At 39.9% G+C, this 14,674-nt stretch overlaps 2 protein-coding genes across 4 annotated transcripts; both read left to right on the forward strand.

The window, feature by feature from the left end:
• Positions 1-17: 17 nt before the first annotated feature.
• LOC127435499 (ankyrin repeat and SOCS box protein 13-like) lies at positions 18-2,627 on the forward strand. Of its 2 annotated transcripts, XM_051689054.1 has the most exons (6): positions 18-148; positions 322-509; positions 717-873; positions 957-1,091; positions 1,254-1,445; positions 1,545-2,615. In XM_051689054.1, exons 1-6 carry the CDS (start codon positions 106-108, stop codon positions 1,673-1,675), a joined length of 846 nt encoding a protein of 281 aa, XP_051545014.1. In that variant the 5' UTR covers positions 18-105; the 3' UTR covers positions 1,676-2,615. The 2 variants fall into 2 exon arrangements, with proteins under 2 accessions (XP_051545014.1, XP_051545015.1); XM_051689055.1 differs by lacking the exon at positions 322-509 and having other exon boundaries at positions 35-148; positions 1,545-2,627.
• Positions 2,628-3,330: 703 nt separating this feature from the next.
• asb13a.2 (ankyrin repeat and SOCS box containing 13a, tandem duplicate 2) lies at positions 3,331-14,219 on the forward strand. Of its 2 annotated transcripts, none has more exons than XM_051689052.1 (6): positions 3,331-3,618; positions 4,309-4,517; positions 4,597-4,753; positions 5,326-5,460; positions 9,519-9,710; positions 12,407-14,219. In XM_051689052.1, the coding sequence occupies exons 1-6, from the start codon at positions 3,576-3,578 to the stop codon at positions 12,532-12,534; spliced, it is 864 nt and encodes a 287-aa protein (XP_051545012.1). In that variant the 5' UTR covers positions 3,331-3,575; the 3' UTR covers positions 12,535-14,219. The 2 variants fall into 2 exon arrangements, with proteins under 2 accessions (XP_051545012.1, XP_051545013.1); XM_051689053.1 differs by having other exon boundaries at positions 3,336-3,618; positions 4,330-4,517.
• Positions 14,220-14,674: the final 455 nt, after the last annotated feature.

Here is a 14,674-nt window from a genome sequence, read left to right on the forward strand (position 1 = left end):
GGCATTTGCCGTATTCAATCGTATAGTGTCGCAAACCACACGTACTTTCTCATGTTGCCTGCTAGCAAGGAAAATGTGTTAAATGTTAGCTAAACTAATCAAATTATGGAAGTCACTGCAGCCAGGTCAACATTTTATGGAGATATTGGTGAGTTGTTTGTCTTCCAATACTACACATAATACATTATAGACTCCAGTCTTTGTATTTACCTAATATTGCTGTGTAATGGAGGGGTGAGAATATTTTTGCTGAACAACAGGAGGGTGTATTCACACATAAAAACTAAATAAATGAATTATGAATGTAACGTGCATTTAAAGGTCACTGGGCTGACCGAACGCCGGTACATGAGGCTGCGTCTCTGGGTCGAGCTCTGCAGTTAAAGGAGCTGATAGAAGCAGGAGCATCAGTGAATATTGTGACTGTGGACAACTTCACTCCTCTGCATGATGCCTGTATCCAGGGGCACCCAAACTGTGTTAAAATACTGTTGATGGCTGGAGCTCAGGTGGGTTAACGCGCCAGACATACGGAGAACCCACCATGCTATATGAGAAGTACTCTTGAGTATTTGATCCAGTATCCACTCTCCCCAATCAATACTCTCTATAGGGATCTATCACTGTTACTATGTATTTCCTCCATAATAAGAATCAGCCTCAAAGCATTTTGTTAGAAACTGATACGGTTTTGTTGTTGTTGTTGTTGTTTACAGGTGGATGTACGTACAATCCATGGCAGTACTCCTCTGTGTCACGCCTGTGCTGCTGGCAGTATAGAAAGTGTCAAACTGCTGGTGGATCACGGAGCGTCTGTCAACCCATCCCTGACTGCCCTCACAGCTTCACCCCTCCATGAGGCCTGCATACGGGGTGAGACAGCTGAGAGGACTGTATGTATGTTGTTATCCATGCATGTGTTCTCATGTTGGTAATGGACAGTGAATCTTTTGCAGGTAATCCAGACTGTGTGAAGCTTATGATAGCTAAAGGAGCACTGCTGGAGGCCTTTGACATTTACTTTGGGACCCCGTTACATGCTGCCTGTGCTAAAGCACACCTGGATTGTTCCCTACTGTTGCTCAATGCTGGTGAGGAGGAAGCCAATGAGGAAGTTAGATGATTAACTTTTTAATTATTTTTGTTTATTATATATTATTTATTTAATTTATGAGGCACAATTTTAGATCAATACAATTGATCCATATCTCAAAATACTTTTATTGAAGTATTTATACATAATTGTTTAAAAGGTGCAAAGGTAAATGCCACCAAGTTCCATGAGACGGCACTGCATCATGCAGCGAGAGCAGAGAGAGAAGAACTGGTGGAACTGTTGGTGGAGTTTGGTGGTGATGTCAATATAAGCGATAACTTGGGCCACAAGCCAAGAGACTACACAAAATCTGGCTCACCCACTAATCTCTGTCTGTTGCACTATGAGAGTATGTTGGTCTTTATAAAGCACTATATAAAAATAAATATGTCTGTTGTTAAATCTGATGTGTTACAGTATTTGTTCTGCATGCTGTGTGTTTTGTCAGGTAATCCTCTGTCTCTGCAGCAGCTATGCCGTATCGTCCTAAGGACTGTGCTGGGCACCAGAGCTCTTGAACTGGTCCCCAAATTGGATATTTCACAGCGCATCATTGATTACCTCACTTATAAATCATAAATCAATCCACAAACATATATTTTATTTATTTAACCCTTCCTTGGTCAGTCAAGTTCCTCTGTAAACATCACCGGGTCAAATGGACCCAGCATTTTTAATTACAACTCAACATCCAAATTAACAAATTTTATTACTAATTTCCTAGTGCATATTTCAGTCATTTTTGGTATACTAAGTCAAATATTTGTATGCAAATCAAAAATAATGAGTCATCTTCTTTCCCTCATAAGAAACTTTTATTTGCATTTATTCTACATTTGTTTTATTTTATTTTATTTTTTTAAGAAAAAGTCTCCTATGTATAAATAAATCTAAAATGGGTCAAACTGACCTGGGAGGTCCTTCAAGGGTTAAGGTCTTGATAGGCTGCAGTTTGTGTGGTGTTATGTTTGTGAGCTGATTGACACTTCTACAACTACAGCAGAATAGTAACAGAAACCTCTTCATGTGAATATGCTCTTAATTTGTGTAATGTTGGGGTTTTTTAAACCCTAAGCAACTTGTCTTATGAGATGTAAGTGGAATTTTGTTGTCTTAAAGGTTTTTTTCTTTTTATTTCTCTAAAATACTATATTCTGTTCGTCTGTGCAAGGACAAGCTATAAAGCTATAAACAAACCATTTGTAGGTTGACAGACAGAGAAAATATTATTTGCATATTCATTTTCTACACTCTAGTTGCATTACTTATTGCATCACCTCTAATAATTAGAAAGAATGTGCCACAGTGTCTTGAAACATTTTTCGAAACATGTATGCAATGGTTAAAATGTTGTTTTGAAACTGAGAATGTAAAAATGTGCTGTTTAAATTACACTATGTAACACAATTTTTGTTCCTGGGTAGTAAGTGTTATTTCCTAATTGCTTATGCCTCAAAAGTATAGAAAATGGTTATTATTCCCCACAAACTTTGCTTTTGTGACCAGGACAGTGATATTTTGAAATTTACCTATTTCCAATGAGAAAACGGGCAAATTTGTGTCTTTTCATTCACATAAAGTCAGAAAAAAACAACATATGAATCCAAAATCCTTCTTTACCTGTGGTCCGACGAAGACACCAGCTTTGACCTTTGCCTCAGACAGCTTAGGGAAGATGTCTTGAAGGTACTTGAAGGCTGCCGACTCCTTATTTAGAGCTCTGACAAATTGTTTCATAAGGCCCAATTTGATCAGCAACTTCCGGGGGTCCACCAGTGGCTCCCACTTGACGTTGTTCCTTCCCACAGAGAACGCGGTCCGCTGTGGCCTGTCCCGCTTGTGGAAGTGCACCTTGGTGTCCCTGCTGTCCCAAAGGCAAAGATAGCAGGGAAACTTGGTAAAACCACCTTGGAGACCCATCAGGAATGCTACCATTTTGAAGTCTCCAATGACCTCCCAGCCATACTCATCATATTTCAAGGCATCCAGCAAGGTCTTGATGCTGCTGTAATCCTCTTTGAGGTGCACCAAGTAAGCCAGGGAAAGAGACGGGTACATGTTACCATTGTGTACCAGCACGGCTTTGAATATTACTTTAGTATAAATACATGTTCATTTGGATTCGTGTGTTGTTTTTTCTGATTTTATGTTAACGAAAAGACACAAATTCACCGTTTTCTCATTGGAAATAGGTACATTTCAAAATATCACTGGTCACAAAAGCAAAGTTTGTGGGGAATAATAGCCATTTTCTATAAGCTATTAGGAAATAACACCTACCCAGAAAATAAATAAATGTTACACTGTGTTATATGCGATTGTTGCACACAGTAAACTACAACTCCCAGCGTTCACAGTGAAACGTCATCATGACCATGTGACATACATGCCGCATTTGTAAACACCACTTGATTCCTGCTTTGTTCTGTTCGCTATTTTTTGTTTGGTTTATATGGTACTAATATGAATTAAAACAAAGATGGAGGTGGAAACAGCACGACCTTATTTTTTCGGTGACATTGGTAAGTAGCGGTGAATTAGAACGTGTTTGTCGCAGTGCTGTGTGTGCGGTCAGTACAGCAGTGGCATGCCATAGAAACAATATATAACACATTTATTACAACCAATCAAATTTTACATTACAATGTTCTCTGTATCACGATATGACACAACACTGTATGCAAATAATGTCTAAGCAGATCATACAGTCAATGATTATGCCAGTGAGCATAACTTGTATTAATAATATACTAGGTTTTTATATGTAAATAAATTATTATTATTATTATTATTATTACTTTCATTTTAACATAACGTTAACACTGTAATACTTCCATATAAGATTTAGAATTCGTTTATTGGCCAATAATTTTTCACTTACAAGGAAATACTTTGGGTGTTTGCTTTATAACCTCATACAAATTTCATTTTCATATTTCATAACCTAATAAAAATTAAATATAAGGTATAAAAACCTTAAGTCCTTAAATATACATTATATAATGCTTTCTACAGACCAGTGGTTCATGTAAATATATAGTTTAATGACATTTCTAACTAGTTGTATGTACATTAATGATCTGTTAAGCATTATATAATGTAGCAATGTTTGTTAATGACTTCTTATGCTATATAAAGCTTTGGTATAAAGTGGGCTGTTGTGTGGCTCTTGACGCTTAAGTTTATGCTTTTACTGCTTTAACGTATGGCAGGGTTGTTTGTGTGTGTATTAGGTTTCTGGGCAGAGAGGACAGAAGTTCATAAGGCTGCATATCAGGGTCAGGTGTCTGTGCTGCAGAGTTTAATTCAGAGTGGAGCTTCAGTCAATATTGTGGCTGTAGACTCCATCACCCCTCTCCATGAGGCTGCTACACGGGGACAAACGCAGTGTGTGAGACTGCTGCTGGATGCAGGGGCACAGGTACCAGTCCCACACACAAGCACATTGAAGCAGTGATTTTAATAAAACAGTAAATCAAAATTGTCTCTTGGGTTTGCAGGTTGATGCAAGGAATGTGGATGGCAGCACTCCACTGTGTGAGGCATGCTCCATTGGGAACTTTGAGTGTGTGAGGCTTCTTCTGGAGTATGGAGCAAAAGTTAACCCAACCCTTACCTCACGGACCACCTCCCCTCTACACGAGGCCTGCATGGGAGGTGTGTGTATGCTATATGAAAACTAGATAGGTAAAGTTTGTCAAGAAAAGCTGACATTGGCTTGACAAAGCCTTGTCTGTATGTTTACACTAGTTATGTTTGATGGTTATACAGATATTACAGTAAGACAAACAGCTAGTTAGCTAGATTGAAACATTAATTTCGACTCATCCCTCCTTTTATTTAAAAAATAAAAGCAAATATTTTATTTTTGTGGTAATCAGTATTATGCTACAAATGCTGTCGATTGAGCTTAACTTGTATTGAACCCGGAACATTCCTTTAACAAAGTTTATAGAATAACAGCATGGTGGCTTTGTCAAGCCGATATAATGAGACAGATACAAGTAAAGGGTGATATATTCATGCATATTAAGGATATAATGTGTATTTAATTTTTTTATTTTGCCTTTTTGCATATTTACATTTCTGTAGTATTACAGGCTAGCTCAATTTTGCTAATTAAATTGTTCAGATTAACTTTTTTGAGTGTAAACCCTAACCTTAATGTAACTTACCATGTGCAAATATCGTCATATGTCAATATGAATGTATTTTGTATGACTTTTCAGGTAATGAAGATTGTGTAAAGTTAGTGATAGCTAAAGGAGCCAGTCTGGAGGCCTATGACCTGTACTATGGTACCCCACTACATGTAGCATGTGCCAGCCAACACCTGGAGTGTGTCAAGGTGCTACTGAATGCAGGTAAAGTCTTAATTAAAGGTGCACTCAATACTTTTTTCCTCATTAAAAATGTCTTTCTTTTTTACTCCAAAAGAAATTAATTGTAATTTTGAAACATATGTAAAAAAATCATGAATACTCACACGAGACGAGGACTGTAGTCATATCAGTAACCTTATAAAAGCTGTTTAAATCTACACGGAGAGGGTCCACACATGGGGGCTTCCATGTTATGATCATATGACCAGCCGAATACTACTCGCTTAATCTCAATAACCACCCTGTTATTAGACACTTTCACTTATTTATTAAATTAATCATGGCTGACTGTGAATAGTGAATTTATACAATGGCATCTGTAACTGAAAACGCTGGTTATGGATGTAACCGTGGTTCTGTGAATTCCAGATGACCGCCAGAGAGTGCTATATTAGTGGATAATCGCAGCGCCAGCCAGGTTGAAAACATATACCAACGAATTCACGTAGTGACATAAGCTGAGCTGAGAGAAATATAAACCAATGCAGCTCGGCAACCCGCCTCAGAATGTCTTTCTTGCGTCTTCCGAGTGACAAGGAACTCTGGCGGTCATCCAGAATAAACAGAACCACGGTTACATCCATAACCAGCATTCTGTTTCATTCCTCCTGACCGCCAGAGACGGTGCTATAATACCAAAATGTCACAAGGAATAACTCACCCAAAAAAAACGCAGGAGTTATTGCCGGAGCATAGCAGAGCTCACATCATGGGATGAGGCAACGTTGACGTTGTAAAATCGCAGGAAGGTACAGGGAGAGGACCAGGTGGCTGCAGCACAGATGTCAGTAAGGGAAACACCCCTGAAGCAGCCCACAAAGCGGAAACAGCCCTGGTAGAATGGTAAGTGACTGCCCCAGGCAAGGGTTGCTGAGCCTTCTTGTATGCCATGGCAATAACCTTAAAAACCCAGCGTGAAAGCCTCTGTTTTGATAGATTGACACCCTTCTTTTTTAACCAGTCGTCCAGGTACGGTAGGATCCGCAACCCCTGGGACCATATGGGTGAAAGAGCAGCCTTCATGCACCTTGTGAACACTCAAGGTGCTAGGGAAAGGCCAAAGGGCAGAACCTGAACTGATGAGTCTGATTCCTGAAACTGAACCGCAGGAACTTCCTGTGATGCACTGCGACATGTATATCCATTGAGTAGTGTCGTCAAGACCCAAAGGTTCGTGTTGTGTTAACACGGTCCCCCTGGGGTATGTGGGGGTTGGAACTACCATGGGGACGACGCATGTGGGCATCATCAGAGCTACGAATCTCTGCTGGGTCTAAGGTTGGTTGGGGGAATATGATGGAAACGTGGCTGCATAGGCACATAACGATGATGCACGCTGCACCTGTGTGAGCTGCTAGGTGGTCGCAGACAACTGACAAATGCACTTTTCCAACACCTCAGAGATGTCTGGACCAAAAAGATGCCTGGGGATAATGGGTAGATCCCTCAGGGTTTTCTTATAGTCCTCTGGCAAATTGGGATTGAGCGAGTCACACCTGATGGTGAGCAGTCAGAAGCGTCATTGCGTTGGCCAGCAAGGCCGTCTGTAAGAACTGTGAAACAGAGGAATCCACATCCACATACTCCAAAGAGCTAGAGGCAGCAAGAATGAATTGGCAGATTGTGTTCTCAGCATGAGTGATGTAGGCAACTGACTCGTATGCTTTTTTAAGAAAGGAATCTGTGCGGCCACACTGGGTACTAGGGCATCAAATGTTCCCTCAAAGTGCTCCATCTGGTGACACTACCAGCACGGTTACCGGCTATTTCAACCTCTGGCACATTTCGCACTCCAATGGACTCCGCGTCAGCCATTGAAGCCAAAGTGTGTGCAGTTTTGGAATGCCTTTTGGCTGTACCTGGTCCATTAAGGGCACTTGAAAATTCTGCCACAAAGTCCTCACACGCAGGCATAGCAAAGGCATCCATGGTTGAAGACATGCGGAAAAATACACTGGACTGGACAGGATGTGCAGGGCACTCATCAAGGCGAAGGCGAGCCACTGCCATCTGAAGCACTTCCAATGTGTCATCCACTGGAGGTGGAACGGTCCCTGAAAAATTATGTGAGCCTTCACCAGAGCCACCAGCTATAGTTTACCCCACTGGCATGCCCTGCAAATGATCATGCTCAGCAGCGGTCTTGAAAATGTGTGTCAGAAGCACAGACATAGCATCAATGTGGGGGCTATGAGAAGGGTAAGGAGAACCAGTAGCTTCATTTGATGAATGGGAACAAGCGTCCTCAGTGGAACCTGTAACAGCAGCAGGAACAAAGTCTGCTGGCTGAAGGGCCTGCAGAAGACGTTTCATCGCCATATCTGAAGAAAGGCCAGCAGCTTTCTTTGACAACAGGTGACCTGCCAAATGGCTGCCTTTAGCAGCAAATGTTTTCTTTGCTGGGGGAGCGCCAGTAGCCGCTGAGGTACGACGCTTATGAGTTTTCTGCCATGAAGACAGATCCGCTTGCAAAAGATTCGATTTTCGGCTGTGGTCCATTCCAGCCAAACGCAACTGTCTCTCAGACACAGGCAGCAAACTACAATGCGGGCATGGGTCCCATCATCAAGAAGGAGCTCATTAGGACAGAGCCTGCAATTCAGTGGGTAAGCAGAAGAAATGGAGTAGTAAGCCATATCAACAGAGATAAGTAGTGCCCTTCAGATAGAACCGCAAGGAAAATTGCTAAATATACAAATATACTTCTACCTCCGGATGAACTGCAAGGAAGATTACTAAATATGCAAATATACTATTAATATCTCCGGATGAACCGCAAGGGTCAGAGAAGAGGGAGTGCACTGGCTCCTAGTTACAGGCTCAAAAAACACCCACGGTTAGGACCGACTGGCTTAAGCAAAAGAAAACAAAAAATATGGGCGCGAGACCCGCAATAAATACAAAACTCCCTCAATAACTCAGTAACTAAACCAATAGCGCTGATGACTGCATCCAATGCAACAGTCCCCTCTATGCAGCCTGAACTTGTTTAGAATGTTGAATCTTTGTGACAACTGCGCTAAAAACAATGTATACACAGCTCAAAGAAGGAAACAGAGTGCAGGTGTCTCAACATGCATTTTTGAAAATGTGAAGTACTTTTTAATTTGACATGGTGTTTAAAATATGCCGGTCCAAAAAGTGATACGCAGTGCAAATGTCAAAGACATTGTCCAGCATGTGTTTAAACAATGGGAAAACAGAACAGACGTGCACAAAAACACGTTCAGTGTGAACGGCCCCTAACACATCCGTTCGTGCACTTCTGTGAGTGAGAGCACGTGCGCGAAACAAGTTTGTTAAGCCTGTTTATTAATATATTTATATTTTTTATTAATTACAAACACGACCCGAACACAAAGTCCTACTTGGAAAAACTGACCTGAACCCGGCCTAAAACCTTTCGGGTTCTTGGGTCCCGTCGGGCTCATGTCAGGTTGCAGACCTCTATTCCAAACAAATGCCAAAATCGAATCATCACAGTCTGAGGATGAGTATTCGTCTCGTTTCACAAAAAATTGGCAGTTCCAATCCAACGGCTTGCTAACTTAACAGTACGTAAACATCGACGTGCAAAAACACGTAAAAACAATATGATCACCAGCAATCAAAAAATAAATAAATGGGCTACTGAAAATAACTAGCCCAAAAGCGTGGATGACCAGACCCCCACCCCGGATAGAACCGTGAAGCACAGTGACACGACATATAAATATGAACTTCGTATGAGGAAAAAAATAAAAACTACCGACCCGGTCGTCGTGAAAAAGAAGTGGGGAGGGGGCACGGCCCTCCGGAATGCCAACTCTGATTATATAGCTATATTAGAGACAATTTAACCTGATTTTGCTGATTTAATTTGCTTTGGAAAAGTGCTCGACTGTAATAAGTAGCTGACATCTGAAATCAACCAAAACATATTTAAAGGAATGTCAAAAGTGGCACAAATGATTGAATTGTTCCATTTCTACAAATACAGAAATTTGTGTCTGTAGATTTGTGTTGTTAAGAGTAGTCCTGTGTGTCATTCCTGTATGAAGGTGCGCGAGTGAATGCTGCTAGGCTGCATGAGACGGCCTTGCACCACGCAGCAAAGGCCAACAATGTGGACATGATTGAGCTGCTGGTGGAGTTCGGGGCCGACATTTATGCCCGAGACAAACACGATAAGAAGCCAGTCGACTACACAAGGCTGAACACGCCCTCTGCACACTGTCTTCGGCTTTGTGAAAGTGAGTTAAAATCAAAACAACCTTCAGTGGAACTGTACAGAAAGATTAAGGCATATTTTTTTTACTAAAGCTCTGCATTAAGTTGCATTGTAAAATTGTTTACAATTTTGTAGGATAGACTAGAGCAGGGGTGTCAAACTCAGTTCCTGGAGTGCCGCAGCCCTGCAGAGTTTAGTTCCAGCCCTGCTCCAAAATACCTCCTTGTAATCTTCAAGCACTCCTAAAGACCATGATTAGCTGCTTCAGGTGTGTTTAGTTAGGGTTGGAGCTAAACTCTGCTGGACTGTGGCCCTCCAGGAACCGAGTTTGACACCGCTGGACTAGAGTGTCTGAGAAGAAGCCTCGTGAAAACTTTGTAATGAAGTTGTAGTACCGGAAGTCTCCACCAGATTGTGCCCATGGCTAAATGATCAAGTCGTAGTACCAACCGAACCAGTTGTTTATGATACATTATATTGTGTGAGGAATCAATGTTAATGTTCTGTATTGGATAAAAATAACAAATAACTTTATGACTTTTTTTGTAAGTGATGAAGTGTTGAAGTGTTGAAGTGTTAATGTTAAGTGTTATGGTAGGGGCAGTGGTAGCTCAGCGGTTAAGGCTCTGGGTTACTGATCAGAAGGTCAGGGGTTCAAGCCCCAGCATCACCAAGATGCCACTGTTGGGCCCTTGAGCAAGGCCCTTGACCCTATCTGCTCCAGGGGTGCCGTATCATGGCTGACCCTGCACTCTGACCCCAGCCTAGCTGGGATATGTGAAAAAGAAGAATTTCACTGTATATGTGCAAATGTATAATGTGTGATAAATAAAGATAATTATAATTATAATTATTGTGAAGTGTCAGCGCTGTGGTTGTATTTTGCAATGCACCGAGTGGTGATTCACGGTCAGTCCGTTGCCTTGATGCTGCTCAGGATGTTTTGGGTGTGATGTTGTTAACAATCCTTTGAAGATTATGATGATGAGATCCAAGGTTGGATTCTAGTGTAGTCAGGCTGTCATGTCTGGAATCTGTGTCTCATCCACAAGACACCTTGTTGACCATATCCAAGCACAACAGTTAGTGCTCCCCATCAGAATGTAAACAACATAAAAGGGATAGTTTACCCAGAAATGAAAATTCTATCATCATTTACTGTTTTAAATGTATATGTGAGGCAGAATGTTATGGACTGCCATCCTTAATCACCATTCACTTTCATTGTACGGAAAAAACTAATTGGGTGAACTAGTCCTGGGGATAGTTCACCCAAAATTTTTAATTCTATCATAATTTACTCACCCTTATGTCGATCTAAACCTGTATGAGAGCTTCAGTCACCATTCACTTTCATTGCATCTTTTTTCCATACAAAAAGTGTAAATTCTCTCATCATTTACTCACCCTCATGCTGCCCCAGATTTATTTCTTTATTCTGTTAAACACAAAGATTTTTAGAAGAATATCTCAGCTCAGTAGGTCCATACAATGTAAGTTAATGGGGTCCAAAACTTTGAAGTTCCAAAAGCGCATAAATGCAGCATAGAAGTAATCCAGTGGTTTAATCCATGTCTTCTGAAGCGATCCAATCGGTTTTGGGAGAGAACAGACCAAAATATAACTCCTCTTTTTTTTAATTATTTTTTTTTATATATATATATATATATATACAGTGAAAAAGAAGTTATATTTTGGTCTGTTCTCTCCTAAAACAGATTAGATTGCTTCTGGGTTACTTTTATGCTGCCTTTATGTGCTTTTTGGAGCGTCAACATTTTTGACCCCTGTATGGACCTACAGAGCTGAAATATTCTTCTAAAAATCTTTGTTTGTGTTCTGCAGAAGAAAGAACGTCACACATCTGGGATGGCATGAGTGCGAGTAAAAGATGAGAGAATTTTCATTTTTGGGTGAACTATCCTAATCTAGGTGCCAGGTCCATCACTTAAATTCATGGGTCCCATCCACCCCTGGGCCCAATGAGTAGGCTTTACCACAGAGAAACATAGTGGACCCCCCTTGTCATAGGGCCCAGGTCAACATTGCCAGAATGCCTCATGACAACGGCCCTGCTTGGAGCAAATGAATATTTGCTTGGTAATGCTATGAAGGACCGAAATAAGAATAGCAGATTGAAAACATTCAGTTTTAGTCTATTAATAATGTGACAGCAGGTCTTGGTCTTGAATGCCCAAATTTTAATGTAGATTTATAAAGCAAGTAAGGTTTATATTGTGGATTCTCTTTTATCTTTATTTGGTTTCCATGGAGGGTAATGTCAACATAAAGGAGATTATCGGAAATGTTTCTTTATAGTAAGTGGGTGGAATGATGTTTGGATGTGTCCATCCAAATGTGCTGGGAATCCTAGTAAAGACAATTGGTTTATTGATTTAAAGGGACAGCTTACCCAAAATGAAAATTCAGTCATAATTTTAAACACTGTTTTCTTAATGATGTGGAACACAAGAGGAGATGTTAAGTAAAAGTCATGTTGCTCTTATCTATACAATGAAAGTGCAAGGTTACTGAGACTTGCATTCGATTCAAAATATTAAAACATGTCACAATTCTCACCCAAATGTGGTTAAGTAAACTATTGGGTGAACTTTTTTTTTTTTTTTAAGATTAAAACCAACATGTTACATGAAAACCAAAGCATTGTATTAAATAGTTATTGATTTGAGTGTTTAATGCTGCTCTGTGTTTCTGCAGGTAATCCTCTGTCTCTGCAGCAGTTGAGCCGTATCACTATTAGGACAGTTCTGGGCACTAGAGCTCTGGACGTGGTGACCAAACTCAACATACCAAACCGTATTATTAGTTATCTCTTATACCAATGAAATCCTCATGCCAAGACACTGTGGAAAGATGGAACTCTCAGAGCTTTTTACCTCAGCTGCACAAAAAATGTGAACAACAATAAATATAAGTAATATCAGCACTTTACCACATTATAGGTGAAGTGTGTGATTTTTTTCGATGTTACAATAATTTCTCCTATCCCAGTTTAAAGTGCAGAGACAACTATAAGTAAGCCTTTCATCGGTTGATTTCCCGAAGTGTGTAAACACTGTTCTGTAGCGATATCAAAACATTGCTATGTTTGTTTGAGCAGACCGACTTGTCGACATCTGGCTCAGCCCATATGTGAGTTTGGAGAAGGACTTCATGTTTGACTGAAAACTAGAAAATGTTTGAGAAACTAGTTTGGAAACAATCATTATTTTTAATTACACACTTCATGTTCAAGTAACTGAAGCACAGTATATTAAATAGTAAGTAGGAAGCTTAAAATTCCTTCACATGAGTTCAGTGACTCAGCACTTCTTAACAAAGCACTCTAGCATTGGATGTAAGATATGTTGTTCTAATGCATTCCTACTGTAATGTGAATTTAAAGGAATGTTCTGGGTTCAGTACAAGTTAAGCTCAATCAACAGCATTTGTGGTATAATGTTGATTGCAACAAAAAATAATTTTCACTCGTTGCTCCTTTTCTTAAAAAAAATAATAATAAAATAAGCAAAAATTGAGGTTATAGTGAGGCACTTACAATGGAAATGAATGGGGCCAATTTGAGGGTTTAATGGCAGAAATGTTTAGTTTATAATTTTATAAAAGCACTTAATTCTTCTGTTAAAACTTATATTAGTCATTTTAATGGTTGTTTTAGGGTTTACGGCATTAGGTTGTCATAGCAACGTAGTTGTAAACAAAAATAAGGTTAGTACCTGATTTTGTCACACTAAAATCATGTTAAAATGCATATTATTTACGTCTTGTGGCTATACTTTTGAAAAAGTGTGTAATTTAACATATACAGATTGACCCCTATTCACTTTCAATGTAAGTGCCACACTGTAACACAGATTTCTTTTTTCTTTTTTTTTTTTTTTTTTAAGAAAAGGATGGATAAGTTAAAATATCTGCGTTGAGAAAATAGCACATTTAATCTGGCAGCTGTCCAGGACCTGCTCTGACTATTAAGTGAAGTCCAGGAAAACAGCAGTACATTAGTCGCTCAGACGACAGACTCTTTGCATGTGCACAACACTCAATTGAGTAGTTATGAGCGTGTGAACATCCGCAACGATGCTCTCCAGATGTCAAAATGACAATGAGATTTCATTCATTGTACAGCAGGTGAACATACCGGCTTAGGCAAAGGGCTAAACTGAGCATCTATTACAGGGGTGATATTGCACAGGCATGGGAAAGGCTGCCATGCATATTATGACAAGCACCTTGAGTTACACCACTGTTGTTGCACATTAATTGTCTGTGCTTCAAAGTAGTGATGCCATGGTTACATGATTTCAGCGGTGACCAGAAGCCAATGTAGGACAGTGTTGTTCTGTAGAATCGTGGAATTGGTGTAACAGTCTACAGAAAAATATGCTGCAATAGCTCTCTCATTTCTTGCAGTGTGTTTTCTAGCAATTTACCATCTATAGTAGAGTCTCATCATTTACTCACCTTCATGTCATTCCAAACCCATATGACTTAATTTCTTGTCTGGAACACATTTTAGACATACATTTTAGATTACTCTCAGTCACCATTCACTTTAATTGCATCTTTTTCCCTACTATGAAAATGAATGGTGACTGAGGCTGATGTGTTACTGATAAAAGAGGGTTTTGAGCATAAGGGTGAGTAAATTTTCACTTTTGGGTGAACTATACCTTTAAGCAACTGCATGTTCCCATCTCTACTATTTTATCTTTGGTCAGATTTCTGAGTGGAAAAGGTATTTAAGACAATGTGGGACAACATTTATCTTCTCTAATGATACGTGTTTCAAAGTGAAACAAAATATTCAGCCAGAAATATTGTTGGGCGGGACTTTATTGTATCCATCAGGATTTGATTGAATCGTGAAATGTAAGTCTGTGGTGTTATTGGTTAATATGTTGTCCCGCCCATGCAGCCTTGGTTACATCAGCAAATAATAAAAAAACAAAGTCAGTTTTGAGGCAG

The sequence above is a fragment of the Myxocyprinus asiaticus genome, chromosome 45 (assembly GCF_019703515.2).
Source record: "Myxocyprinus asiaticus isolate MX2 ecotype Aquarium Trade chromosome 45, UBuf_Myxa_2, whole genome shotgun sequence".
NCBI classification, from domain to species: domain Eukaryota; kingdom Metazoa; phylum Chordata; class Actinopteri; order Cypriniformes; family Catostomidae; genus Myxocyprinus; species Myxocyprinus asiaticus.